This window comes from Simochromis diagramma, unplaced genomic scaffold (assembly GCF_900408965.1).
Source record: "Simochromis diagramma unplaced genomic scaffold, fSimDia1.1 OVJJ01000525.1, whole genome shotgun sequence".
Classification (NCBI taxonomy): Eukaryota; Metazoa; Chordata; class Actinopteri; order Cichliformes; family Cichlidae; genus Simochromis; species Simochromis diagramma.
In genome coordinates, this window is record NW_024386748.1 from 1,436 (window position 1) to 28,295 (window position 26,860).

Below are 26,860 nucleotides of genomic sequence, written 5' to 3' on the forward strand. Positions count from 1 at the left end.
ATCACCACCTAAGAGCTTTTAAGAAGGCATTCAGCAATCAAGCTCCTGAATACACCGGCAGTGCACAGAAAGTTGCGTCAGCTATTTGGACATTTCGTTTTTTGCTTTACCTTCTGATTTTGATGTACTGTTTTAAATCTCTCTGCTTTTCTTTCAGGACGCTCATGAATTCCTAACATTATTCCTCAATGAGGTCAAAAGGCTCACACCTCACCTGGAGAGGAACGCAGCTCTCCTGGGCCAAAGTTATACCTGCCCAGTAGAAGACCATCACAATTTTTAAAATGGAAAACATGAGGACATGCAAGAGGTAAGCCTGTCTTTCAGAAACGCAGAGCTGGTTGCAATATTTTCATATACCTCTTTTCCACGTACCTGATCTTTACTTTAACTACGTTACTCCTGAAATGTGTAGCTGTGGTCACCAATCATCACAGCAAGAGGAATTCACCAGCTTGTCTCTAGACCTTGTTCCAGAGGGGTCTATTATAACATGTTAGAGACATACTTGAAGGTAAGATCACAAATTCCAATAGAGTTGTCGTATCAGCGATCTTAACACACCTTTTTTGTTAGTGTTTGTGTGCATGTGTGTGTGCATATGTTGAGATTTCTTTCTACCATAAAGCCTGTTTTCTCTGTGCTGTTGTTCAGGAACAAGAAATAGAATTTCGCTGTGATTGTGGAGGGACGGCCTCAGAACTGAAGTCGTCTTTTGATACACTGCCAAGGTGAGTAAGGTCACATCAGAATTGATCGACTGACCAGGTTTCCAAACTGTGGCGCATCAAATATCAGAGTTTTTCGAGACAATATTTGAGCAGGTCGTTTTTCTCCCATCTTCTGTTTGTGTTTGACACTCATTCTTCTTATTTTCTACCTTGTTTGTGTTTTTTTTCTTTTCTGCCAGAGTTCTGATCTTGCATCTGAAGAGGTTTGGCTTTACACAAACCTACAACATTCAGAAGGTGGATGACCCCGTCAGGCTGCAGAGGGACTTGGTGGTGTCATCCAATCAGGTAAAAACAGACTGCAGAACGTCTCAGGCTACGTCCACACTAGCCCGGATAGATTTGAAAACTCCGTGTCCACACTAGCGTTTTCAGTCATTTTCAAATAGTTGTGCGTCTGCATTGAAACGGCCGAAAAACGCTTACGTTCCAGTCCTGCGCATGCGCAAAAGTGAGTGAGAGTTACAGAATTTGAAGAAAAGCTATCCGGAGCATGTACAAACTGATATTAATCTTTTTAGGGCTGTCAAAGTTGAGAGCAATCAAAACAACTGCTGTATAATGCACTCGGCTTATCTTTGTTTAATTGCTCGCATGACTGCATCACATGACTAAAATGCGTCATCGTTTTAGAAAGTCTGCGTTTTCGAGTGTCCACACTGCGACGGGACAACTCCGTTTGAAATGTATGCGTTTTTGAGAGCGTTTTCAAGATGCTGTGTTTTTCCTTGAGGAAAACGCCGTCTCGGTGTGGACGGGAGGTCAAAGCGGAGAGAAAAGGATGTGATTTCAAACGAAAACGCATTAGTGTGGACGTAGCCTCAGCAAATCAGCTTAATTATGGCACTGATGTGAGACTTTGTGAAACTAACACTCTTTGGATTTGTTCCTTCTCAGGGTGGTGGCTGTTATAGTCTTGTCAGCGTCATCAGTCATTATGGAGGCACAGAGTCAGGTAAAACAACAGACTTGTGACAAACAGAAAATGAAAACTTGGTACTTTTCAGTGAAGGACTCACACACAAAAGCTTTTGATGTTCTAAGAAGCACTAAGTCAAAATCACTGTTTGCTTGAATCAGTTGACTTCCAGAAGTTGGATTCATTTGTCTTAATGTGATTTCAGGACACTACATCTGTAGTTCTGTCCATCCCGAGGAGAGTCAGCACTCTACATCAGATCGCTGGCTCACCTATAATGACGCACAGGTGCTCCACACAACTGGATCTGCAGTTTGTGAGGAACAGCAGCAGTCGGCCTACATCCTGTTTTACAAGAGAAACGTAAGAAGACACAGCATCTCATCCTGAAGTGAGAGAATTTTTAAATGTCCTGTTACCTTGTTAACCAGTTTTGTCTTCATTCTCAGTTCTGAAACAGGAAATGGAAGGAAGGAAGGAAGTTAAGGTCATGGTCATGCTGAGAAGGAAAAGCAGTCGTCCCAGCCCACCATCGCACACTGGAGGACAAGTATAGGTAAGTATTGCCCTCAGGAGGAAGGGTCCTGCCAGAGAGCCTGGTCCTCCCAAGATTTCTTCCTCCAGGAGGGAGTTTTTTCTTGCCACCGTCGCCCCACATTCACTGGTCTCATCAGCAGGGACATTTTAACCTCCTAAGACCTGAACTTTCATGGCATGCATTTTTAATTTCTCTGTGCCATTTGGGTTGATTGGGACCTGATGAATGTAAAAACAAAGACATCAGATTCGGACCATCTTTTTTTTTGTTTCTCAAAAGAATGAGATCCACATATGAGGACATTCATTTTAAATTTCGATTGAACAGCGGCAGTGTCATGTCCTCCCTCATAAGTGGATATCAGGTTTTTGAAGAGCAAAATTTTGTATTTTGGTCTAGACAACCCAAAATGTTATGTCTACATATGTGGACACCAGGTCCTAGGAGGTTAAAACAAAATCTACTAGAGATCGTCCTTTTCTGGACCAGTGTTTGGCTTGCTCTCTGGGAACAACAAATTAGTGCTGTCAGTGTTAACGTCATTTTACCTAATGACGTTAACACTGACAGCACTAATTTGTTGTTGTTATTATTAATATTATTATTAATTTATTTGTAAAATAAATTAAATTTAAAAAAACAAAGAAATGATTTAATTCTTTATTTTATTTTGTTTTATTAAAATCAAAATAACAACAAAAACAAAAATAACTAATAAAAAAATATTAAAAGTATTCAGCAGTGTTTTGTGAAATTTGTAATGAGCCTTAGTTAAGTTGATGTCACAGAAGTTTCTGAATCATTTAGATTGTTCAAGAAACTGATTCACTCAGGTAAAGATGGTGAGCTGGAGCAATGGTACCCTTGGAGTTCAGTTTAAGTTTTCAGACAAATATTCCCTCGATCAGTTGCAGCTTCTGCTTTTAAATAAATGATTTAGCTGCAAATGTTTAGCTGCAGGTAGCAAAGTCCAAAAGTGACAACATTTCCACTGCAGTCTCTCCAGAAATGGCTCATAAAATTTTGACCAAATTAGACATTTATCCTTGGATCATTGACAACCCTGTAGGGTGAAAATCTTTGATTGTACCTTTTATAACATTTTAACAAGTTGCTGTCTCCTGCTGCAAGTTTCCTGTTTTGGCTGAACTTCATCAGCTCAAAAAAACTCACCGTGCTGCGGTGTACTAAATGACCTCATGTAGAGGACACACTGAAGGCAGGTTTGCAATGTTTAATTAACAAAGTCAAGATCAGTTAACAACAGCTGAACTAAAGACTTTCTTTTTCTCATCGATAAAATGAGGTCCATGCCAAAGTGCTCAAATGGGACCTCCATTAATGGTGAGGGGCATAAAGGTGCTTTTTGAATGACCAGCTGGTTCACCAGCTGACACCACTGGACGCACACCATCGGCGCATATCCAAACATGCAAAAAATGCAAGATGGTGGTGTGCACAGATACAGCGGCTCTATGCTCTCCACTTACCCAATTTCACTGTGCAAGAAACTGCACAATGACAATAAAAAGCTCTAAGTCTAAAACAGTTTCCTGGCCAGTAAAATCGGGCAATTATTCGCTCCAGAGTTTTATCCTATTCCAGGTGAGCAGCCATCGACTTGTAATGAGCCAGCTAAAACAATAATTTCTCAGTGGCTCTTCTGGCACCAACAAGTGGGTGTGTTCTTCCATCGTGCAAGTGTCACGACACACTGAACATGGTCTGAACATGGATTTTCCCTCGATATGTCTTTTCCACCAGTACTATGGGGTATTTGTGAATATCCATGACTGACCCGGCCAGGTGGCCAGCTGGTCTTTGGACAGGGTCACGGCAGTTTCAAGGTTCAACAAAATCCCTTTCACTGACAGACTGAAGGAAAGCTCCTCAAAAATGGAGGGTCTTCAAGCTCCTCAGTGGCAGGAAAAGGTTTCCCGGACCCAGTGTTGTATATTTGTTTCCCAAAAGATAAAAATAGTGGAGAGAAATCAGGTTCTGAAACCATCCAGAAGACAAAGTCTCCAACTGGTTTGTGGAAGTCCAGTTTCTCCAAATTAATCAGCGGGTGAAATGTCTCTTCATGGATGGTTTTGATTCTGTTGTTATTCACGAACAAAGCCCTCAAAGCAGCATATGAAAGAAAGTCATCTTTCATTGTTGTCTCCAGCGTGTTAAAAGAGAGATCGAGCTCAGTGATGAGTTTTGAAGCGGCTGCAGGGACTTCTCCAAGGTTTTGGCTCGAACAGTCGAAGGATGTTGTTCACAGTGGTGACACTGTTGACTGGTGATTGACAAGCACTGAGATACTAACATGACAAACACAAGAAACATCATGACTTATTCTCCTGAGTGCCTGCAAAACACAAAATCAAACTCAAAGCTTTTCTCTCAGATGCTGGTGTGGCACAATCTAATGATAAAAAAGGTCATGCTAACAGCTTTTGGAGCACAGCTGCACAAAATAACAGCTTTTGGAGCACAAAATGCATTACAGGTAAACCCAGTACCCAAACATGTTAACAAGGATAAAGAAAAAATCTGAAACAAAAGCAGGTAGTGTGGTGATTTATGTTGTGAGGATGCTTTCACTCCCATCAAAGTCACCCAGTGTTGAGAACCCAAATGAGCCCAAAAACCTCAAGTGGCTGCAACCAACAGCGAATGTCAAGAAGTGGATACTTGCATGTTGAGCCAGAAACATGCAGAAAACCCAAAAGAGGCAAGACAGCACATCTTGGTCCCACTCAGGCAGTACGAACACCTGGAAAGAGGAGCCCACAGTTCAGACCCAAGGTCACTGGTAAGGACACCAGCCAGTTATAAGTCTAGTTTTAATTCTCATTTTAGTGTTATGGCCTTTCTAAGGGTGGCCAGACCATAATATAAGGGTGATCCACCCCTGTCTGACCCCAAGCAGCACATCACACAACCAGTACAATTTTGATGGTGATTTTTTTTCACAGTGATTGAATTCTAACAAAGGAAAGGAGCAAACTATAGCTTCGGGGTGGACCCCAAAACAACAAACAAAAGGGACCGTATCTAAAGGATGTACAAAACTTATTTATGAAAAGAATAAAACCAAGTGACAATGTCTTATCTCCCTAACTAAGAAAAACATGAGAAAAGGGTAATCAAATAAAAAGGCAGTCCACCCCTACATGCTCCTGTATAAAGAAACAGGTAACACAAAGCCTGCAGGTTGAGGTCCATGGCGGTGTCATCTTATATGTTGTCTCCAGGTCAAGGAGACAACATATAACATGGATAGACAGACAGATTTCAAAATAGCCAGCTGGAATGTTAAGGGGTTGAATAACGGGATTAAGAGGAAGAAAATATTAACATATCTAAAGTTATTGTAACCCACCTAAAATTTGTCTCATGAAAATGAACTGCTGTTCCCAAAGAATGTCAGTAGGTGGCACTATGAGATTGTTTAGTGCTTGTGAACTTGAGTTGAGAACTGTAGAGAAGGAGAATAGCGCTAAGGCTACGTATGCTGGTCGGAGCTACTCACAGAGTTTTTCTTTAATCCTTGTTCAAGAAAAAGGTTGTGTGTGAAGACACAAATTGGATTTTACTTTTCCGCTTGTTGATGCTGATGTACCTCTGTTTTTATGTTTTTTGTTCATTTCCGGTGAGTTGACTAACTGCGCTAGCATAGCAAGCTAATCGTTAGCTAATTATTAGCTTAGTATAATGTAAATTTCATGTGTTCCTTTTAAGTGCTGTATTATATTTTTATTTCTTCACTTGTGAATGTTTTAAACCAATCGGAAATATTTCTTTGGAAGCTAGTAGGTAAGTTTTATTTATTGTAATGAGATGATAAATATGAGCAGTCTTTGGCTAAATAGTACTGCGACCACGTTTTGCACTTTCCTCGTGCATCAGTAATGTACATTCTCTCAATTCATTGGATTGATGTGACTGCTGTTCACAAAATATGAGATTTGAGTTAAATTTGTATGATGTGGAAATTGTTTTAAGGCTCTTTGATTAATTTTATTATTGATTGCATTAAGTCGTTATATACAAAGAGTGAGAGACATTTGGTCACTAGTGTTGATTAAGTTGTTATATGATATTCATGTAAAATATGTTCACTGCCCTGTGCAGGTTGGTTTTTTTGTTGGAGTCTAAAGTTGCGAGCCAGGATTCCGGATCTCCAGCTGCGATGCAGGAAAGATTTCCAGCCTACTTAGAAGTGACAACTGCGTTACTTCTTGACAGATAAGCTTATGAGATCTCAGAACAATACACTACCCGGGTAGTACTACTAACATTAACACTATACACCTGAACTGAAAAGACTGAAAAGAACTCTGAACACTGAACTCTGAACACTAAAACTGAATACACAGAGTGACAAATATGGACAATTGGAACTGTTGTGAACTGTTGAATGACTGTTTTTGGTTTTGTTTTGAATAAATGTTGACTTTTCTTTTAGCTGTGTGTCATTCGCGCCTTAGTCGATTCCTAGAAACCATAAGCCTAAGATCCTAACTTTCTCTACATTCAGTAGTGGTAAAGTATCATGTGTTACATTATCAAGAGTTGATATAGCCTTTATTCAAGAAATGCACATGTGTAAGTCAGAAGCCTTAAAACTTAAATGTTCCTGGGTAGGTAAAGTCTTTTCCAGTCCTGGAACTGGTAAAAGTAGGGGAGTGTCTGTTCTGATTCATAAAGCAGTTAGCTTTACTGAAACAAAAGTAATAACAGATAAGGGAGGTAGATTTATATTGGTTTATGGACAACTACTGGACACAGCAATAATTTTATGTAATATCTATGCACCTAATGCGGACATACTCGCCTTTTTTCACAACCTGTCACAGTATCTTTTGGAATTAGAAGGTGCACAAATAGTGGTAGGAGGAGATTTTAATCAAATACTGGATCAAGACCTAGATAGATCACTTCCTAGGAGAGGCACAGAGAGTAAATCTGTAGTTGCCATAAGGCAGATGACCTCAGATTTAGATCTGAATGATATTTGGCGGACAATGCATCCAGAAGGCAGGGAATATTCCTTTTACTCTCTGCCTCATAATGTTTATACTAGAATCGACTACTTTCTTATTTCTGAAGCCTTAGTGAATAACTCTATAGATTCAAGTATTGGTAATATAGTATTCTCGGACCATGTGCCAATTTTTCTATGTCTTGGAAGTATTTTACAGATTCCTCAAAGCCGCAGATGGCATTTAAATGTGTCCTTAATTAAAGACTCTGGGTTTATTAAATTGATAAGAGATGAAATACAATTTTACAAACGGACAAATAATCGAGAGGACACTACATTGGCTACTTGGTGGGATGCTATGAAGGCATACTTAAGGGGGAGGACAATTTCTTACGCTTCCTTTAAAAAGAAGGCAGCTAACAAGAATATCATTACGTTAGAAGCCAAATTAAAGGCACTTGAGGCAGTACATTCCCATACAAAAGACAGAGTTACGTTGAATAAAATTGTTAAAGTTGAATGTACTGTACAACAGAAAGACAGAATACGCTTTATTTCGCATTAATCAAGCATATTGGGAAATGGGAGAAAAGCCGAGTCGTTTATTAGCATACCGTCTTAAACAGAAAGACAGTATGAACCATATCCCAGGCATACGACAATCAGATGGGGTTATTTTAGCTTCTTTTAGAATCAGAATCAGAAAGGGTTTTATTGCCAAATGTTGAGCGGGTTTACAACATTAGGAAATTGCTGCGGTGCTTTAGTGCAAACATACTGTTATAAATACTGTTATAAATTAAGCTTAAATAGACATGAAAATAAAAATGAGAATAAGAATTAAAAGTGCTAAGTAGATAGATATATACATGATATATACATGAGTGCAGGTGGTGATCAGTGCCAAACATGGAATGATGCAGTGAACACAGCGTAGGGTCATGTGTTAGTGGTGGGAACAGTCATACGGTTATTGTTCATGTGTTCAACAGCAGAGGGGAAGAAACTGTTCTTATGGTGAGAGGTTCTGGTGCGAATGGACCGGAGCCTCCTGCCTGAGGGGAGCAGGTCAAACAGACTGTGTCCAGGGTGAGAAGGGTCAGCTGAGATCCGAGCTGCACGCCCCAGTGTCCTGGAGGTGTACAGGTCCTGCAGAGATGGGAGTCTGCAGCCAATCACCTTCTCAGCAGAGCGCACAACACGCTGCAGTCTCTGTTTGTCCCTGATAGTGGCTCCAGCGTACCACACAGTGATGGAGGAGGTGAGGATGGACTCGATGATTGCAGTGTAGAATTGCATCATCGTCCGTGTTGGCAGGTTGAATTTCTTCAGCTGCCTCAGGAAGTACATCCTCTGCTGGGCTTTCTTAATGACGGAGGTGATGGTGGGCTCCCACTTCAGGTCCTGGGTGATGGTGGTACCCAGGAAGCGGAATGAGTCCACAGAGGTGATGGGGGTGTCAGTCAGGATGATGGGGGGGAGTGGAGCTGTGTGCTTCCTGAAGTCCACAATAATCTCCACTGTCTTCTGCCCATTCAGCACCAGGTTGTTGTGGCTGCACCAGGACACCAAACGTTCAACCTCCCTCCTGTAGGCAGACTCATCCCCGTCCGAGATGAGTCCAATAACGGTGGTGTCATCTGCAAACTTGATTAGCTTGACAGACTGGTGGGTGGAGGTGCAGCAGTTAGTATACAGGGAGAAGAGCAGGGGAGAAAGAACACAGCCCTGAGGGGAGCCGGTGCTGATGGTCCGGGAGTCCGAGACATTCTTTCCCAGCCTCACATGCTGCTTCCTGTCCGTCAGGAAGTCAGTGATCCACCGGCAGATGGGATCAGGCACATTCATCTGGGAAAGCATGCCTTGGAGATGGTCTGGAAGGATGGTATTGAAAGCAGAGCTGAAGTCCACAAACAGGATCCTGGCGTAGGTTCCTGGGGAGTCCAGATGCTGCAGGATGAAGTGTAGGGCCATGTTGATGGCGTCATCTACAGACCTGTTGGCTCTGTATGCAAACTGCAGGGGGTCCAGGAGGGGGGCCGTGAGGGTCTTGAGATAGGAGAGAACCAGGCGCTCAAAAGACTTCATGACCACAGATGTCAGAGCCACGGGTCTGTAGTCATTTAGTCCAGTGATCCTAGGTTTCTTGGGGACAGGGATTATGGTAGAGGACTTGAAGCAGGCAGGCACATGACATGCCTGCAGTGAGGAGTTGAAAATGCCAGAAAACACTGGGGCCAGCTCGTTTGCACAGTGTCTGAGGGTGGCAGGAGACACACCGTCTGGGCCGGGAGCTTTTCGAGCATTCAGACTCTTAAACTGCTTCCTCACACCTTCTTCATGAATATGAAGAGTTGTGGTGGGAGGAGGTGGTGTGAAATCCTGTTTTGTGTGGGGTGAGGAGGGGGGTGTTGTAGGTGAAGTGTTTGAAGGTGGTGATGGCTCTGTGGAGGGGGGAGAGGTGGGGGAATGAGTGTCCAAAGTGTCTCTATTGTTGGGGCCGTTGGAGGTGTGAAGGCTGCCTGATGGCTCGTCAAAACGGCAGTAAAAGTCGTTGAGGGTGTTGGCTAATAGCAAGTCATCAGTGGAGTGGGGGGTTTTAGGCTTGTAGTTGGTGATATTCCTAAAACCTTTCCACACAGAGGCCGAGTCATTCTCTGAGATCTGCTGCTGCATCTTCTCAGAGTGCTGATGTTTAGCAATGTCCACTTCTTTAGTGAACCTGTACTTGGCCTCTCTGTAGCAGTCCCTGTCTCCGCTTCTGAACGCCTTTCTCTTTTCCAGCCACAGCTTTTTGAGTTTAGGAGTAAACCGGGGTTTGTCATTGTTATAACTCACCCTGGTGCGTGATGGCACAATGCTGTCCTCACAGAAGTGGATATAGGAGGTGACAGTGTCCGTAAACTCGTCCAAGCTGTTAGAAGCAGCCTTCATTGTGTCCCAGTCTGTAGACTCCAAACACGTGCGAAGCTCCTCCACAGCCTCGTTGCTCCACAGTTTTTTGGTCCTCACGACAGGTTTGGAGAGCTTAAGCCTCTGTCTGTACGCGGGGATTAGGTGGATCATGACGTGGTCAGAAAGTCCGAGTGAAGCGCGGGGCACCGCAGGATAGGCCCCGCTGATCGTGCTGTAACAGTGGTCTAATGTCCTCTCCTCTCTGGTCGGGCATTTAATATACTGCTTGTATTTGGGAAGCTCATGGCTCAGATTGGCTTTGTTAAAGTCCCCAAGAGCAATGATGAGAGAGTCCGGGAATGTCCGCTCCATGTGCAGTATCTGCTCCGCGAGTGCGCACTGAGCTGCCTGCGCATCCGCATCTGGCGGGATGTAAACAGCGGCCAGGATGAATGAAGCAAACTCCCGTGGAGAATAAAACGGTTTGCAGTGAATAAAAAGGTATTCCAGAGAGGAAGAGCAGTGCTGAGCAATCACTGTTACATCTGTGCACCAGCCACTATTAATGTAGAAGCAGACACCTCCACCTTTGGTCTTACCAGAGAGAGAGGCCTGCCGGTCCGCGCGCAGCAGATGAAAGCCCTCCAGCTTGAGCGCGCTGTCTGGGATGTCCTCACAGAGCCACGACTCCGTAAAACATAAGACACAGGAGGAGGCAAAGTCTCTGTTCATGCTTCTCATCAGGGCCAGCTCGTCTATTTTATTCCTGAGTGAGCGAACATTGGAAAGGAAGATCCCAGGAAGAGCAGTTCGCAGTCCACGTCTCCTCAGACGCACGAGTGCGCCGGCTCGCTTACCTCTCTTTCGGCATCTCACTTTCCTGATCAGAGTCTGCAGTAAATCTGCCGCAGATGCGACAAATATTGGAAGAAAATCCACAGGTGTTGTAGTCCTGTAGTTAAGAAGCTCTTCTCTGGTGTAAGAATATCCAGAGGAGTGCCCAGACACAGAAGTTATGCACAAAAACAAAACAGAAGTAACGCACTGAAGCACCAGGGACATATAAATGATGGATTCAGGGCCTTTTACAATAATCTTTATTCTACACAAGGGAGTTTAGATGAACAGAAATTCGAAGCATTCTTTACTGATTTAAACCTGCCACAGCTTTCTACTACTGACCAGCAGATTATAGATGCTCCAATTACAGTGGAGGAGATTACCCGTGCAATTAACAGTATGCCACTTAATAAAGCTCCAGGATTAGATGGGTTACCATTGGATTTCTATAGAGCATTTGAGGATATGTTAAGTCCCCTGTTGCTCGATGTTTATAATGAGGCGTTCAAAGTAGGCTCATTACCTCAGTCAATGCACTCTGGACTTATAACATTTATTCTTAAAACTGGGAAAGACCCTTTAGACCCAAGTGGTTACCGCCCCATATCTTTGCTGAATTCTGACCAAAAAATCTTGGCAAAGGTCTTAGCGGGTCGATTAAAAGTAGTAATGGTGAAAATAATTCATGCAGACCAATCTGGTTTTGTTCCAAACCGCTATGGTTCAGATAATATTAGGCGGTTGGTTAATTTGCATAATTATGTATATGATTCAGTATATCCAACAGTGGCCCTATCGCTGGATGCTGGAAAAGCTTTTGATTGTGTTGAGTGGGATTATCTGTTTAAGACATTATAAAAGTTTGGTTTTGGTGACAATTTTATTAAGTGGATAAAGATATTATATGATTCGCCTTCAGCGCGAGTATTGACGAATGGGCTCATATCAGACCTATTCCTTTTACAGAGATCCACAAGACAGGGTTGTCCCCTTAGCCCCGGTCTTTTTGTAATTGCTATAGAGCCTTTGGCACAAAAACTGAGAAATAATGTAAATATATTTGAAATTTCGATGGGTAATAGTCAACATAAGCTTCTATTATATGCAGATGATATGTTGTTACTTATGACCCAGCCTGGGAAGTCAATTCCAGCCCTATTAGAATGTATAGAAAGCTTTACGCTGCTTTCAGGGTATCGCGTCAACTGGGATAAATCAGAGGCAACGCCTATGTCAGGACACTGCCCCCATACTTTATTTAAACAGTGGGAGTTTCGCTGGTCCGTGAATGGTTTGAGGTATTTGGGGATACAAATTACCTCGGATTACACTAAGATGGTTCGAGCAAATATGGAGCCAATGTTTGAAAGAATAAAAATGGAATTTGGTAGATGGTCCAGAGTGCGTCTCACAATATGGGGTAAAATTAGTTGTATTAAGATGATGACTGCACCCATGATCTTTTATATTTTATCTAATATTCCATTACACATTCCAGATAAGTATTTCAAAGATCTAGACTTTTTAATCTGGCAGTTTCTTTGGGGTAGCTCACCGCATCATTTAAGTATTAAGAAACTTCAAGCGAGTGCAAAACAAGGAGGTTTTTCATTGCCTAATTTCCAATGGTATTATTGGGTGATGAACGTGAAACAACTTAGAGCTTGGTTACCTACTGCACCAGTTAAACCCATCTGGTCCCATATAGAGACGGAAGTTAATGGCGGTATTTCTCCTTGGAGGGAGCTGTTTGATACCAGTCATAAAACTACCCATCCTATAATTGCAAAGACATTGTGGTTTAAATTACATAGGGCAGGTCGCTGGGACTTTATTAAATCACCTTCGGAGTAATAAAATAATTTTAATTGGAGGGACATCGGTTGACTGGTTACAGTGGCGTAAAGCAGGCATCCTTAATGTATCAGATTTATTTGACTGTGGGACTAAATGTTTTTTAAGCTTTGATAAAATTGTAGAGTTATATAAGTTGCAGCGTAATCAATTCTGGAGATATGTCCAAATACATAGTTCATTATCGAAGTGGCTGGGAACCCCCTTGAGTTGTCCTGTGGGCAGCCCTGTGGAAGTCCTGCTCTCAAGATCACCCTTGGGTAAAGGCATTACCTCTAAAATTTATCACTTATTGCAAGAACGGTCAGCTGACCCTCTCCTTAAGGGCTACTGGGCCCAGGACATGGCATTGGACATATCTTCAGTTGAATGGGATTCATGTTTTCAAAATATTAATACTATGTATAAAGAAACAGGCAGTAGATTGATTCAACTTAAGATAATCCATAGGTGGCATTGAACACCGCAACAATTGTATAAATGGAACCTGGCCTCTACGGACGAATGTTGGAGATGTGATGGTCAAAATGCTTTGATTTTACGTATCTTATGGAGCTGTTCGGCACTTCGGGATTGGTGGGAAAATATAATGGAGGTAATTTTCAGTGTTTTAAAAAGGAGATTTGGTATCTCACCAAAACTGTCCATACTTGGTATAACCACAGAACTTTCTGATGTACAGGAGTGCAGAATTATTAGGCAAATGAGTATTTTGTCCACATCATCCTCTTCATGCATGTTGTCTTACTCCAAGCTGTATAGGCTCGAAAGCCTACTACCAATTAAGCATATTAGGTGATGTGCATCTCTGTAATGAGAAGGGGTGTGGTCTAATGACATCAAGTCATTAGACCACAGTGTCTAATGATCATACTCGGCAGTGAGTATGATCGAAGTGAGTTCTCTGGGGAGATAATAAGGTGTGCATAATTATTAGGCAACGTCCTTTCCTTTGGCAAAATGGGTCAAAAGAAGGACTTGACAGGCTCAGAAAAGTCAAAAATAGTGAGATATCTTGCAGAGGGATGCAGCAGTCTCAAAATTGCAAAGCTTCTGAAGCGTGATCATCGAACAATCAAGCTTTTCATTCAAAATAGTCAACAGGGTCGCAAGAAGCGTGTGGAAAAACCAAGGCGCAAAATAACTGCCCATGAACTGAGAAAAGTCAAGCGTGCAGCTGCCAAGGTGCCACTTGCCACCAGTTTGGCCATATTTCAGAGCTGCAACATCACTGGAGTGCCCAAAAGCACAAGGTGTGCAATACTCAGAGACATGGCCAAGGTAAGAAAGGCTGAAAGACGACCACCACTGAACAAGACACACAAGCTGGAACGTCAAGACTGGGCCAAGAAATATCTCAAGACTGATTTTTCTAAGGTTTTATGGACTGATGAAATGAGAGTGAGTCTTGATGAGGGGGGCGTCAGTAAGTTCAAGCCCTGATGGTATAAAAAATCTGTTTATGCTTTGATTAAGTCGCAGATCAGCCCTGTCTGCGAACGGAACTGGTCTTCCCACGCGTGTATTCATTAAAATCAATTGTCTGACCAAGCTCTTCTGGACCATGGTTGTGTTTACTCTCCTTCCTCAATATTTGAACCTTAACATGGGCCAGATGGATGGGCCCGTGGCTGGATTGGTAAAGGGCAGAGAGCTCCAGTCCGACTCAGACACCAGCAAGGTGGAGGTGGAGTACTGGTTTGGGCTGGTATCATCAAAGATGAGCTTGTGGGGCCTTTTCGGGTTGAGGATGGAGTCAAGCTCAACTCCCAGTCCTACTGCCAGTTTCTGGAAGACACCTTCTCCAAGCAGTGGTACAGGAAGAAGTCTGCATCCTTCAAGAAAAACATGATTTTCATGCAGGACAATGCTCCATCACACGCGTCCAAGTACTCCACAGCGTGGCTGGCAAGAAAGGGTATAAAAGAAGAAAAACTAATGACATGGCCACCTTGTTCACCTGATCTGAACCCCATTGAGAACCTGTGGTCCATCATCAAATGTGAGATTTACAAGGAGGGAAAACAGTACACCTCTCTGAACAGTGTCTGGGAGGCAGGGCCGGCCCGTGGCATAGGCCGTATAGGCAAATGCTAAGGGCGCCGTCCATCAGGGGGCGCCACGCCAGTGCCACAAATGTTGAAGAAAAAAAAAGTTGTTACTATTATTTCTAAATACAAAAAATAATCCCACGTTAATTAAAATGCAAAGTAAAGTTTATTTAATAGAAATATTATTTGTTACAACATTACGCCCCCCCCTACCCGCACGGTGCGCCCCCTCCCTTCCCGTATCATGGTTCCTTTTGGACGTCACCACATCAAAAAATCAACACAAGATGTCAAAACGGCCAAAACTGTCAGGTGCCCAGGGAAGAAAAAAGAGAAAAGAAGAGGAGAAACGAGAAAAAGACAGAGGTAGGTAACGTTAGCCTACATGAAATTATTTGTCTGAATGTGATAGTAACCTAAATTTTTAGCATTAAGCTAATGTTACATGATTCGCTAATTGCTAATCAATAAATAGCTAGTTAATTGTTTTAACGTCAGTTAATATTGTGGAGGGGGCTAAATTGTTATGGAAAATAATAATGTAACGTTAGGTAATTACAGTACTCCCACCTTTCCCACCATTCCTCATTTGTATTCATCTTTTAAGCAGGTGTTTTTTGTTTACATTGTTATTGCCTTCTGGTTAGCTAACGTTTACCCTGCAGGTAATAGTCACTTTTCCACCCCTGTATATATTATAGTTGTAAGCCTAGTTGTTAAAGTGCACATCATTAATGTTAATTAAGCAATATCACATGAGAGGGAATGCTGTTTTTTAATATGAGCACTGCTGTGATTCGGTCAAAGATAATCATAACATAACATTCTCATATGATATTATACTGTTACTTTGCATTCTGCTATTCAGCATTTCACTGTAATGATGACAATAAATTGAATCTAATCTAATTTGCATATCAGTTAACATCATACATGTATCTCTTTGGTTTTTCATTTATATTATTTCATTTTATTCCTGGAATCATATGTTTTTATTATTAGACTTTAATACTCAGTGGTGTCACATACTCCTCTCTTCAGATGCACTGTTGAAGTTTCTAAATCCCACCCCTGGGCCATCTACCACATCTACCGCTGCTGCCTCCACTTCAGCAGCACAACCCACCAGTGATGCAGCATCAGCAGCACAACCCAGCCATGATGCAGCAGCATCAAGCGGTGTTCCTGTTGCCTTATTTATATTGTATTTTTAATTTATTTTATCCAACTTGTTGACACGTTTTATTGTGTTTATGTATGTAAAATTTATTGTATTTCATATATTCATTTTTTATTTTTTGTATTCATTTATTTATTCATATATATTTTTTTATCTTGTTAATTATTCTGATTGTGAATTTGCTTTCTTTAAGTTAAAAAAAAAAGGTCAAAGACAAAGCTATTCGGTTTCTTGTGAGTACATACACTACACTGCCGATGTAGGGGGGCGCCACCTAAAATCTTGCCTAGGGCGCCAGATTGGTTAGGGCCGGGCCTGCTGGGAGGCTGTGGTTGCTGCTGCACGCAATGTTGATGGTGAACAGATCAAAACACTGACAGAATCCATGGATGGCAGGCTTTTGAGTGTCCTTGCAAAGAAAGGTGGCTATATTGGTCGCTGATTTGTTTTTGTTTTGTTTTTGAATGCCAGAAATGTATATTTGTGAATGTGGAGATGTTATATTGGTTTCACTGGTAAAAATAAATAATTGAAATGGGTATATGTTTGTTTTTTGTTAAGTTGCCTAATAATTATGCACAGTAATAGTCACCTGCACACACAGATACCCCCCTAAAATAGCTAAAACTAAAAACAAACTAAAAACTACTTCCAAAAACATTCAGCTTTGATATTAATGAGTTTTTTGGGTTCATTGAGAACATGGTTGTTGTTCAATAATAAAATTATTCCTCAGAAATACAACTTGCCTAATAATTCTGCACTCCCTGTAGATTTTTCCAGTTATACAATAAGATGGATTATTTTGGCTCTTACTACGGCCAAACGGGTCCTGCTAAGACATTGGTGGAAAAAGAACCCCCTCCCCTCCCTATGAAGAGTGGCTAAAGACAATGGCTAAGTTGGCGTCTTACGAAAAAGTGACTTATGGTTTATTAGACAAATTGCATCAATATGATTGTATTTGGTCCCCCTTTACAAGCTGGCTTTCTGTAACTTGAAGAACAGAGGAGTAATGACAGAGTGGTGGTGTGGGAATTGGTGTGCGAAGAAAGAATAGGATAACTTCCCTTTGTTTTGTTTTTTGTTGTTGTTGTGTTGTGTTTTGTTGATGTTTTTGTTTGTTTGTTTTTTAAACTATTTATTTATGTAGCTATCCTTAAGCTCTGTTATTGAAGTTTAAAATGAAATAAATAAAAATTGTTGATGATAAAAAAAAGTTTAAACTTCAAAGCTCATGCATGCATGCACATCCAGTGCTCAGTGTCTAATTGTGTGTTTGTGTTTTTACCTTTTTGCAGTAGCGTAGTGAAACATTTGGGCGGTGGATAAATAATGGAAAAAAAAATTCAGACTACAGACGGCTTCAGGTGAGTACACGTGGTGCACAAGGACCAAAGCTCACCTTCTCAACCTGGACAAAATGAATTATTTTACACTGATACTGTAAACTTTTGTTTGTGTGTCAGGTTTCCATACATCGGAAACAGCTGCTGCATCTGTAATTCTGTCCATCCCGAGGAGAGTCCACACTCTACATCAGATCCTTGGCTCACCTATAATGACGCACAGGTGCTGCACACAACTGGATCTGCAGCTTGTGAGGAACAGCAGCACTCGGCCTACATCCTGTTTTACAAGATTAACGTAAGAAGACACAGCATCTCATCCTGAAGTGAGAGAATGGCACGCCAGCTGCAGCCTAATCCAATCTCTCTTCTTTTCTTTTTTCGGTGCCCAGACACCCTTCAGTTTCATCATGTCATCCCTATCAATAGCTGTAGAGTTGGATGGAGGATGAAGACAGCAGAGAGCAAAGGAAACAGGTAAGAGCAGACAGGTAGTCAGAGTTAACAAAAACTTTTAAAGCCAGTGTAGCTTCTGTTTTGAACACATTTATTGATGACAATTTTACATAAATAAGCAGTGTGTTATACTGTTATCAGATGTGGAGTCTCACTAACCACTTTAATAGTGACTTGTGTCCCAAATACTGTTTATTTGTCTTAGTTACAGATAGTGAAATAAAAATGGAACGAGAAGCGTAGGATTTTGAATTGATACCATTGGTGCATCTACTAAAGTTCTGGGGTCAGTTTGAATATCAGTGACCTTGACCTTGAGTTCAAGTTTTCTGAAAATCTTGTGAATGCTACAACTCTGTGACGAGAAGTAAGTCTCCTAGGTCTTTAAATTTGTATATAGGTGAATCTAGTAGGAAGCTGAAGGGTTGCACTGCGGGCCATCTGTAGAGGTGTAGAGTCAACAACCTGTCTCTGAACGTGGACAAAACAAAAGAGATTGTTGACTTCAGGAGAGCACAGTGGGATCACTGCCCACTTAACATGAATGGATCCTCTGTGGAGGTCGTCAAGAGCACCAGATTTCTTGGTGTCCACCTGGCGGAGAACCTCTCCTGCTCCCTCAACACCAGCTCCATAACCAAGAAGGCCCAGCAGCGTCTCTACTTCAAGCAGAAGCTGAGGAAAGCCCATCTCCCACCATCCATTCTCACCACCTTTTACAGTGGGACTAACAAGAGCATCCTAAGTAGCTGCATCACTGTCTGGTATGGTAACTGCAGCGTATTAGATCGCAGTACCCTACAACGGATTGTGAGAGCAGCTGAGAAGATCATTGGAGTCCCTCTCCCCTCCTTATAACACCCGCTTGCTGGAGGACCCCACACAGCCTTCAAACACACTCTTCACCCTGCTGCCTTCTGGAAAGAGGTCCCAGAACATCCGGGCCCTCGCTACCAAACTACGGAAAAGTTTCTTCCCACAAGCCGTCAGACCCCTGAACACTCAGTGACTGCACTGGCACGCGCACACCTTCACACATGTCACTACCAAGCACTTATCTGCAGTATCTCACACTCATACACATACATACAGACACCAAGTTACTTTTGCACAATACTCAGCATTTTGCACATTTCCATTGTCTTGTGTCTGTATCGTCCTGTTCTGTCTAGTTTTGCACTGTTTTGTCTTGTTTATTTTTGCAGTTTATGCACACTGCACTTTATGTAGTCCTGGGTTTGTCCGTATATGTCATATATAGCACCAGGGTCTCGGAGGAACGCGGTCTCATTTCACTCTGTACAGTACCTCTGCACGTGGTTAAAATGACAATAAAAGCCACTTGACTTGACCTGTATTTTGTAGCAGTTGCTTGGAGACGAGTGCCATACAGTTCAAATGAGCATACGTTCCAAAATATGCAAATGAGCCCCATACATCATAATGCTGATGTTTGCTGTTCAGGGTATGAACGTTCTATGCTGAAAGTTTATAAATATACAACCTTTGACTGCTTGTTTTCAGTTGAACTTTTGCAAAGCTGAGGAGATTTTCGCTGCGATCACATCAAGTCCAAAGATGTTTAAACTACTTTTTCACCGAAAGGTAAGTTTGAAGAGACTCGCAGCACCTTTCTCTGAATGTTTTCTTATGGTAAATAAGCATTTTTGAAACTTTTAAGGAAGCTTCTTGGATGATTTCTGTAAAAACTGAATTTTGAATCCAAATGAAGGATATTGTATTTTCTTACCATATACTTTGTTTTATGCCATTACTGATGTTGGTTTTCTTGTTTCTAAACAGAAATCACACAAACAAAACGTGGCAGAGAAGGAAATTCCTTCTACGTCTCATCAGAGGTAAAGAAATGCGCCACTCTTTAATGCTGCTGGAGATATTTATAGCAGTGGTTTAGTTGGAGCTGTTTTATTTCCCTTTTATTGGTGTTTTGTATTTACATCTTTTTACTACTTCTAGTCTTGTCTATAATTTATATTGATTCAGAGATTAGCGTTGGAAAATGTAGAGTGTAAATGTACAAAATACATGATTTTGTTCCATTACAGTTATTAATTTTTATCTGCAATCTCCAGCATGTACTCCTTGTTAAAAATTTCCACTTTGAAAAATAACATTTACACTTTTGTCCTCATCAGCATCCCGGATGCTTGTGTTGCTGAAAATGGTCAAAAGAAGAAGAGAAAATGGAGACACCTCTGCTGTTCCTCGGTTTGCTTTTACACAAAACATATGAAATGCACATTCTCTTTAAATTGCACTTGTTAATTTAAAGTGACTTTACTTTTTTAATAAACTTATGTTTGTTCGTCCTCTGCAGCAAACTGACAGCGATGCAGAGGCAGAGAGCAACACTGTGAAGACACAAAAAAAGTGTCGCTGGTTTCTTTTTAAATTCTGGAAGGTATGTTTTATGGAAAGAGTCACTGTCATCAAGCATTTACTCATCACAGTTAAATGCGAAGAATTAAGAGCAATTTAGCACATCTATGTCCTCAAATTAAGTTCAAAGATGTTTAAACGTTTTTTTTTTTCACAGAAAGGTAAGTTTGAAGAGACTTGCAGGATGTTTCTCTAAATATTTTTATGGTAAATAAGCATTTTTGAATCTTTTAATGAAGCTTGATGGATGATTTCTGTAAAAACTGAATTTTGATCAGAACCAAATGAAGGATTTTGTATTTCATAGGACAAACTTTAAAACTCAATTTAAAGCATGAATAAATTGTTTTTATTTTATTTAAAGATATTCCCATATATCTGCTTCATGAGCTGACAGCTCACTAAAGTGATAAATAATATGAAATAATACCAAATTTTCTAACTGGACACTTTTCATGGAGAGACTCCCTTGGTATGTTTGTTTTATGCCATTACTGATGTTGGTTTTCTTGTTTCTAAACAGAAATTACACAAACAAAACGTGGCAGAGAAGGAAATTCCTTCTACGTCTCATCAGAGGTAAAGAAATGCGCCACTCTTTAATGCTGCTGGAGATATTTATAGCAGTGGTTTAGTTGGAGCTGTTTTATTTCCCTTTCATTGGCATTTTTCTTCCACCTTGTGTATTTACATCTTTTTTACTACTTTTGGACATCCTCCAAAATGTTTCAACTTCAAAGCTCATGCATACATGCACATGCACTGCTCAGAATCTTGACATCTTTCCTAATTTTGTGTTTGTGTTTTTACCTTTTTGGAGCAGTGTAGCATGCGGTGGGGAAAAAATAAAAAGTCAAACTGGGACTATAGACCGCTTCGGGTGAGTACACGTGGTGCACAAAGACCAAAGCTCACTTTGTCAAAGTGGAGAAAATGAATTATTTTACACTGATACTGTAAACGTTGCGCGTGTGTGTCAGGTTTCCAAACATCGGAAACACCTGCTACATGAACTCCTGCCTGCAGAGCCTCCTCAACATTGAGGAGTTCATAAGAGACATCAGGCGTCAGGAGGTTTTGTGGAGCACAGATCCAGAAGCTCAGCTCTTAAGGTGCGCTACGTCAACCTTCTACTTTCTTCAAAAACCTGAAGAACAAAGAGATCTAACAGCAGAAATGTCTGTTTACCCTTCCTTTCTACAGAAGGCTTATTGATGTCAGGGACTGTCACGAGTCAACAGATTATGGCCTTAAAGATCACCACCTAAGAGCTTTTAAGAAGGCATTCAGCAATCAAGCTCCTGAATACACCGGCAGTGCACAGAAAGTGCGTCAGCTATTTGGACATTTCGTTTTTTGCTTTACCTTCTGATTTTGATGTACTGTTTTAAATCTCTCTGCTTTTCTTTCAGGACGCTCATGAATTCCTAACATTATTCCTCAATGAGGTCAAAAGGCTCACACCTCACCTGGAGAGGAACGCAGCTCTCCTGGGCCAAAGTTATACCTGCCCAGTAGAAGACCATCACATTTTTAAAATGGAAAACATGAGGACATGCAAGAGGTAAGCCTGTCTTTCAGAAACGCAGAGCTGGTTGCAATATTTTCATATACCTCTTTTCCACGTACCTGATCTTTACTTTAACTACGTTACTCCTGAAATGTGTAGCTGTGGTCACCAATCATCACAGCAAGAGGAATTCACCAGCTTGTCTCTAGACCTTGTTCCAGAGGGGTCTATTATAAACATGTTAGAGACATACTTGAAGGTAAGATCACAAATTCCAATAGAGTTGTCGTATCAGCGATCTTAACACACCTTTTTTGTTAGTGTTTGTGTGCATGTGTGTGTGCATATGTTGAGATTTCTTTCTACCATAAAGCCTGTTTTCTCTGTGCTGTTGTTCAGGAACAAGAAATAGAATTTCGCTGTGATTGTGGAGGGACGGCCTCAGAACTGAAGTCGTCTTTTGATACACTGCCAAGGTGAGTAAGGTCACATCAGAATTGATCGACTGACCAGGTTTCCAAACTGTGGCGCATCAAATATCAGAGTTTTTCGAGACAATATTTGAGCAGTCGTTTTCTCCCATCTTCTGTTTGTGTTTGACACTCATTCTTCTTATTTTCTACCTTGTTTGTGTTTTTTTTCTTTTCTGCCAGAGTTCTGATCTTGCATCTGAAGAGGTTTGGCTTTACACAAACCTACAACATTCAGAAGGTGGATGACCCCGTCAGGCTGCAGAGGGACTTGGTGGTGTCATCCAATCAGGTAAAAACAGACTGCAGAACGTCTCAGGCTACGTCCACACTAGCCCGGATAGATTTGAAAACTCCGTGTCCACACTAGCGTTTTCAGTCATTTTCAAATAGTTGTGCGTCTGCATTGAAACGGCCAAAAACGCTTACGTTCCAGTCCTGCGCATGCGCAAAAGTGAGTGAGAGTTACAGAATTTGAAGAAAAGCTATCCGGAGCATGTACAAACTGATATTAATCTTTTTTAGGGCTGTCAAAGTTGAGAGCAATCAAAACAACTGCTGTATAATGCACTCGGCTTATCTTTGTTTAATTGCTCGCATGACTGCATCACATGACTAAAATGCGTCATCGTTTTAGAAAGTCTGCGTTTTCGAGTGTCCACACTGCGACGGGACAACTCCGTTTTGAAATGTATGCGTTTTTGAGAGCGTTTTCAAGATGCTGTGTTTTTCCTTGAGGAAAACGCCGTCTCGGTGTGGACGGGAGGTCAAAGCGGAGAGAAAAGGATGTGTTTTCAAACGAAAACGCATTAGTGTGGACGTAGCCTCAGCAAATCAGCTTAATTATGGCACTGATGTGAGACTTTGTGAAACTAACACTCTTTGGATTTGTTCCTTCTCAGGGTGGTGGCTGTTATAGTCTTGTCAGCGTCATCAGTCATTATGGAGGCACAGAGTCAGGTAAAACAACAGACTTGTGACAAACAGAAAATGAAAACTTGGTACTTTTCAGTGAAGGACTCACACACAAAAGCTTTTGATGTTCTAAGAAGCACTAAGTCAAAATCACTGTTTGCTTGAATCAGTTGACTTCCAGAAGTTGGATTCATTTGTCTTAATGTGATTTCAGGACACTACATCTGTAGTTCTGTCCATCCCGAGGAGAGTCAGCACTCTACATCAGATCGCTGGCTCACCTATAATGACGCACAGGTGCTCCACACAACTGGATCTGCAGTTTGTGAGGAACAGCAGCAGTCGGCCTACATCCTGTTTTTACAAGAGAAACGTAAGAAGACACAGCATCTCATCCTGAAGTGAGAGAATTTTAAATGTCCTGTTACCTTGTTAACCAGTTTTGTCTTCATTCTCAGTTCTGAAACAGGAAATGGAAGGAAGGAAGGAAGTTAAGGTCATGGTCATGCTGAGAAGGAAAAGCAGTCGTCCCAGCCCACCATCGCACACTGGAGGACAAGTATAGGTAAGTATTGCCCTCAGGAGGAAGGGTCCTGCCAGAGAGCCTGGTCCTCCCAAGATTTCTTCCTCCAGGAGGGAGTTTTTTCTTGCCACCGTCGCCCCACATTCACTGGTCTCATCAGCAGGGACATTTTTAACCTCCTAAGACCTGAACTTTCATGGCATGCATTTTTAATTTCTCTGTGCCATTTAGGTTGATTGGGACCTGATGAAGGTAAAAACAAAGACATCAGATTCGGACTATCTTTTTTTTGTTTCTCAAAAGAATGAGATCCACATATGAGGGCATTCATTTTAAATTTCGATTGAACAGCAGCAGTGTCATGTCCTCCCTCATAAGTGGATATCAGGTTTTTGAAGAGCAAAATTTTGTATTTTGGTCTAGACAACCCAAAATGTTATGTCTACATATGTGGACACCAGGTCCTAGGAGGTTAAAACAAAATCTACTAGAGATCGTCCTTTCTGGACCAGTGTTTGGCTTGCTCTCTGGGAACAACAAATTAGTGCTGTCAGTGTTAACGTCATTTTACCTAATGACGTTAACACTGACAGCACTAATTTGTTGTTGTTATTATTAATATTATTATTAATTTATTTGTAAAATAAATTAAATTTAAAAAAACAAAGAAATGATTTAATTCTTTATTTATTTTGTTTTATTAAAATCAAAATAACAACAAAAACAAAAATAACTAATAAAAAAATATTAAAAGTATTCAGCAGTGTTTTGTGAAATTTGTAATGAGCCTTAGTTAAGTTGATGTCACAGAAGTTTCTGAATCATTTAGATTGTTCAAGAAACTGATTCACTCAGGTAAAGATGGTGAGCTGGAGCAATGGTACCCTTGGAGTTCAGTTTAAGTTTTCAGACAAATATTCCCTCGATCAGTTGCAGCTTCTGCTTTTAAATAAATGATTTAGCTGCAAATGTTTAGCTGCAGGTAGCAAAGTCCAAAAGTGACAACATTTCCACTGCAGTCTCTCCAGAAATGGCTCATAAAATTTTGACCAAATTAGACATTTATCCTTGGATCATTGACAACCCTGTAGGGTGAAAATCTTTGATTGTACCTTTTATAACATTTTAACAAGTTGCTGTCTCCTGCTGCAAGTTTCCTGTTTTGGCTGAACTTCATCAGCTCAAAAAAACTCACCGTGCTGCAGGTGTACTAAATGACCTCATGTAGAGGACACACTGAAGGCAGGTTTGCAACGGTTTAATTAACAAAGTCAAGATCAGTTAACAACAGCTGAACTAAAGACTTTCTTTTTCTCATCGATAAAATGAGGTCCATGCCAAAGTGCTCAAATGGGACCTCCATTAATGGTGAGGGGCATAAGGTGCTTTTTGAATGACCAGCTGGTTCACCAGCTGACACCACTGGACGCACACCATCGGCGCATATCCAAACATGCAAAAAATGCAAGATGGTGGTGTGCACAGATACAGCGGCTCTATGCTCTCCACTTACCCAATTTCACTGTGCAAGAAACTGCACAATGACAATAAAAAGCTCTAAGTCTAAAACAGTTTCCTGGCCAGTAAAATCGGGCAATTATTCGCTCCAGAGTTTTATCCTATTCCAGGTGAGCAGCCATCGACTTGTAATGAGCCAGCTAAAACAATAATTTCTCAGTGGCTCTTCTGGCACCAACAAGTGGGTGTGTTCTTCCATCGTGCAAGTGTCACGACACACTGAACATGGTCTGAACATGGATTTTCCCTCGATATGTCTTTTCCACCAGTACTATGGGGTATTTGTGAATATCCATGACTGACCCGGCCAGGTGGCCAGCTGGTCTTTGGACAGGGTCACGGCAGTTTCAAGGTTCAACAAAATCCCTTTCACTGACAGACTGAAGGAAAGCTCCTCAAAAATGGAGGGTCTTCAAGCTCCTCAGTGGCAGGAAAAGGTTTCCCGGACCCCGTGTTGTATATTTGTTTCCCAAAAGATTGAAAATAGTGGAGAGAAATCAGGTTCTGAAACCATCCAGAAGACAAAGTCTCCAACTGGTTTGTGGAAGTCCAGTTTCTCCAAATTAATCAGCGGGTGAAATGTCTCTTCATGGATGGTTTTGATTCTGGTTGTTATTCACGAACAAAGCCCTCAAAGCAGCATATGAAAGAAAGTCATCTTTCATTGTTGTCTCCAGCGTGTAAAAGAGAGATCGAGCTCAGTGATGAGTTTTGAAGCGGCTGCAGGGACTTCTCCAAGGTTTTGGCTCGAACAGTCGAAGGATGTTGTTCACAGTGGTGACACTGTTGACTGGTGATTGACAAGCACTGAGATACTAACAGGACAAAACACAAGAAACATCATGACTATTCTGCCTGAGTGCCTGCAAAACAACAAAATCAAACTCAAAGCTTTTTCTCTCAGATGCTGGTGTGGCACAATCTAATGATAAAAAAGGTCATGCTAACAGTTTTTGGAGCACAGCTGCACAAAGTAACAGCTTTGGAGGCACAAATGCATTACAGGTAAACCCAGTACCCAACCATGTTAACAAGGATAAAGAAAAAATCTGAAACAAAAGCGGTAGTGTGGTGATTTATGTGTGAGGATGCTTTCACTCCCATCAAGTCACCAGTGTGAGAAACAAAGGAGCCAAAAACCTCAAGTGGATGCAACCAACACGAACGTCAAGAAGGATACTTGCATGTTGAGAGCCAGAAAACAATGCAGAAAACCCAAAAGAGGCAAGACAGCACATCTTGGTCCCACTGCAGCAGTAAGAACACCTGGAAAGGAGCCCACAGTTCAGACGCCAAGTCACTGGTAAGGACACGACCAGTTTAAGTCAGTTTTAGTCTCATTTTAGTGTTATGGCCTTTCTAAGGGTGGCAGACCATAATATAAGGGTGATCCACCCCTGTCGCTGACCCCAAGCAGCAACATCACACAACCAGTACAAATTTGATGTGATTTTTTTCACAGTGATTGAATTCTAACAAAGGAAAGGAGCAAACGATGCTTCGGGGTGGCCCCAAAACAACAAACAAAGGACCGTATCTAAAGGATGTAACAAAAGTCTTATGAAAAGAAAAAACCAGTGACAATGTCATTCTCCCGAAAAAGAAAAATGAAAAAAGGTATCAGAAAAAGGCAGTCCACCCTACATGCTCCTGTATAAAGAACCAGGTAACACACAAAGCCTGCAGGTTGAGGCCATGGCGGTGTCAGCTTATATGTTTCTCCCAAGGTCAAG

General features: G+C 41.4%; 2 protein-coding genes across 2 annotated transcripts; both read left to right on the forward strand.

The window, feature by feature from the left end:
* The first annotated feature begins 472 nt into the window (after positions 1–472).
* On the forward strand, positions 473–2,331 carry LOC120727383 (ubiquitin carboxyl-terminal hydrolase 37-like). The gene is made up of 6 exons (XM_040021645.1): positions 473–514; positions 655–731; positions 911–1,019; positions 1,629–1,686; positions 1,856–2,013; positions 2,100–2,331. Exons 1-6 carry the CDS (start codon positions 494–496, stop codon positions 2,103–2,105), a joined length of 429 nt encoding a protein of 142 aa, XP_039877579.1. The 5' UTR covers positions 473–493; the 3' UTR covers positions 2,106–2,331.
* Positions 2,332–6,352: 4,021 nt separating this feature from the next.
* LOC120727435 (ubiquitin carboxyl-terminal hydrolase 37-like) lies at positions 6,353–23,491 on the forward strand. Its single transcript, XM_040021669.1, has 18 exons — positions 6,353–6,464; positions 17,288–17,356; positions 17,456–17,633; positions 17,728–17,812; positions 19,316–19,396; positions 19,595–19,650; positions 19,948–20,020; positions 20,130–20,213; positions 20,715–20,770; positions 21,015–21,071; positions 21,172–21,303; positions 21,395–21,518; positions 21,604–21,755; positions 21,861–21,960; positions 22,101–22,177; positions 22,355–22,463; positions 23,074–23,131; positions 23,301–23,491. Exons 4-18 carry the CDS (start codon positions 17,777–17,779, stop codon positions 23,489–23,491), a joined length of 1,386 nt encoding a protein of 461 aa, XP_039877603.1. The 5' UTR covers positions 6,353–6,464; positions 17,288–17,356; positions 17,456–17,633; positions 17,728–17,776.
* Positions 23,492–26,860: the final 3,369 nt, after the last annotated feature.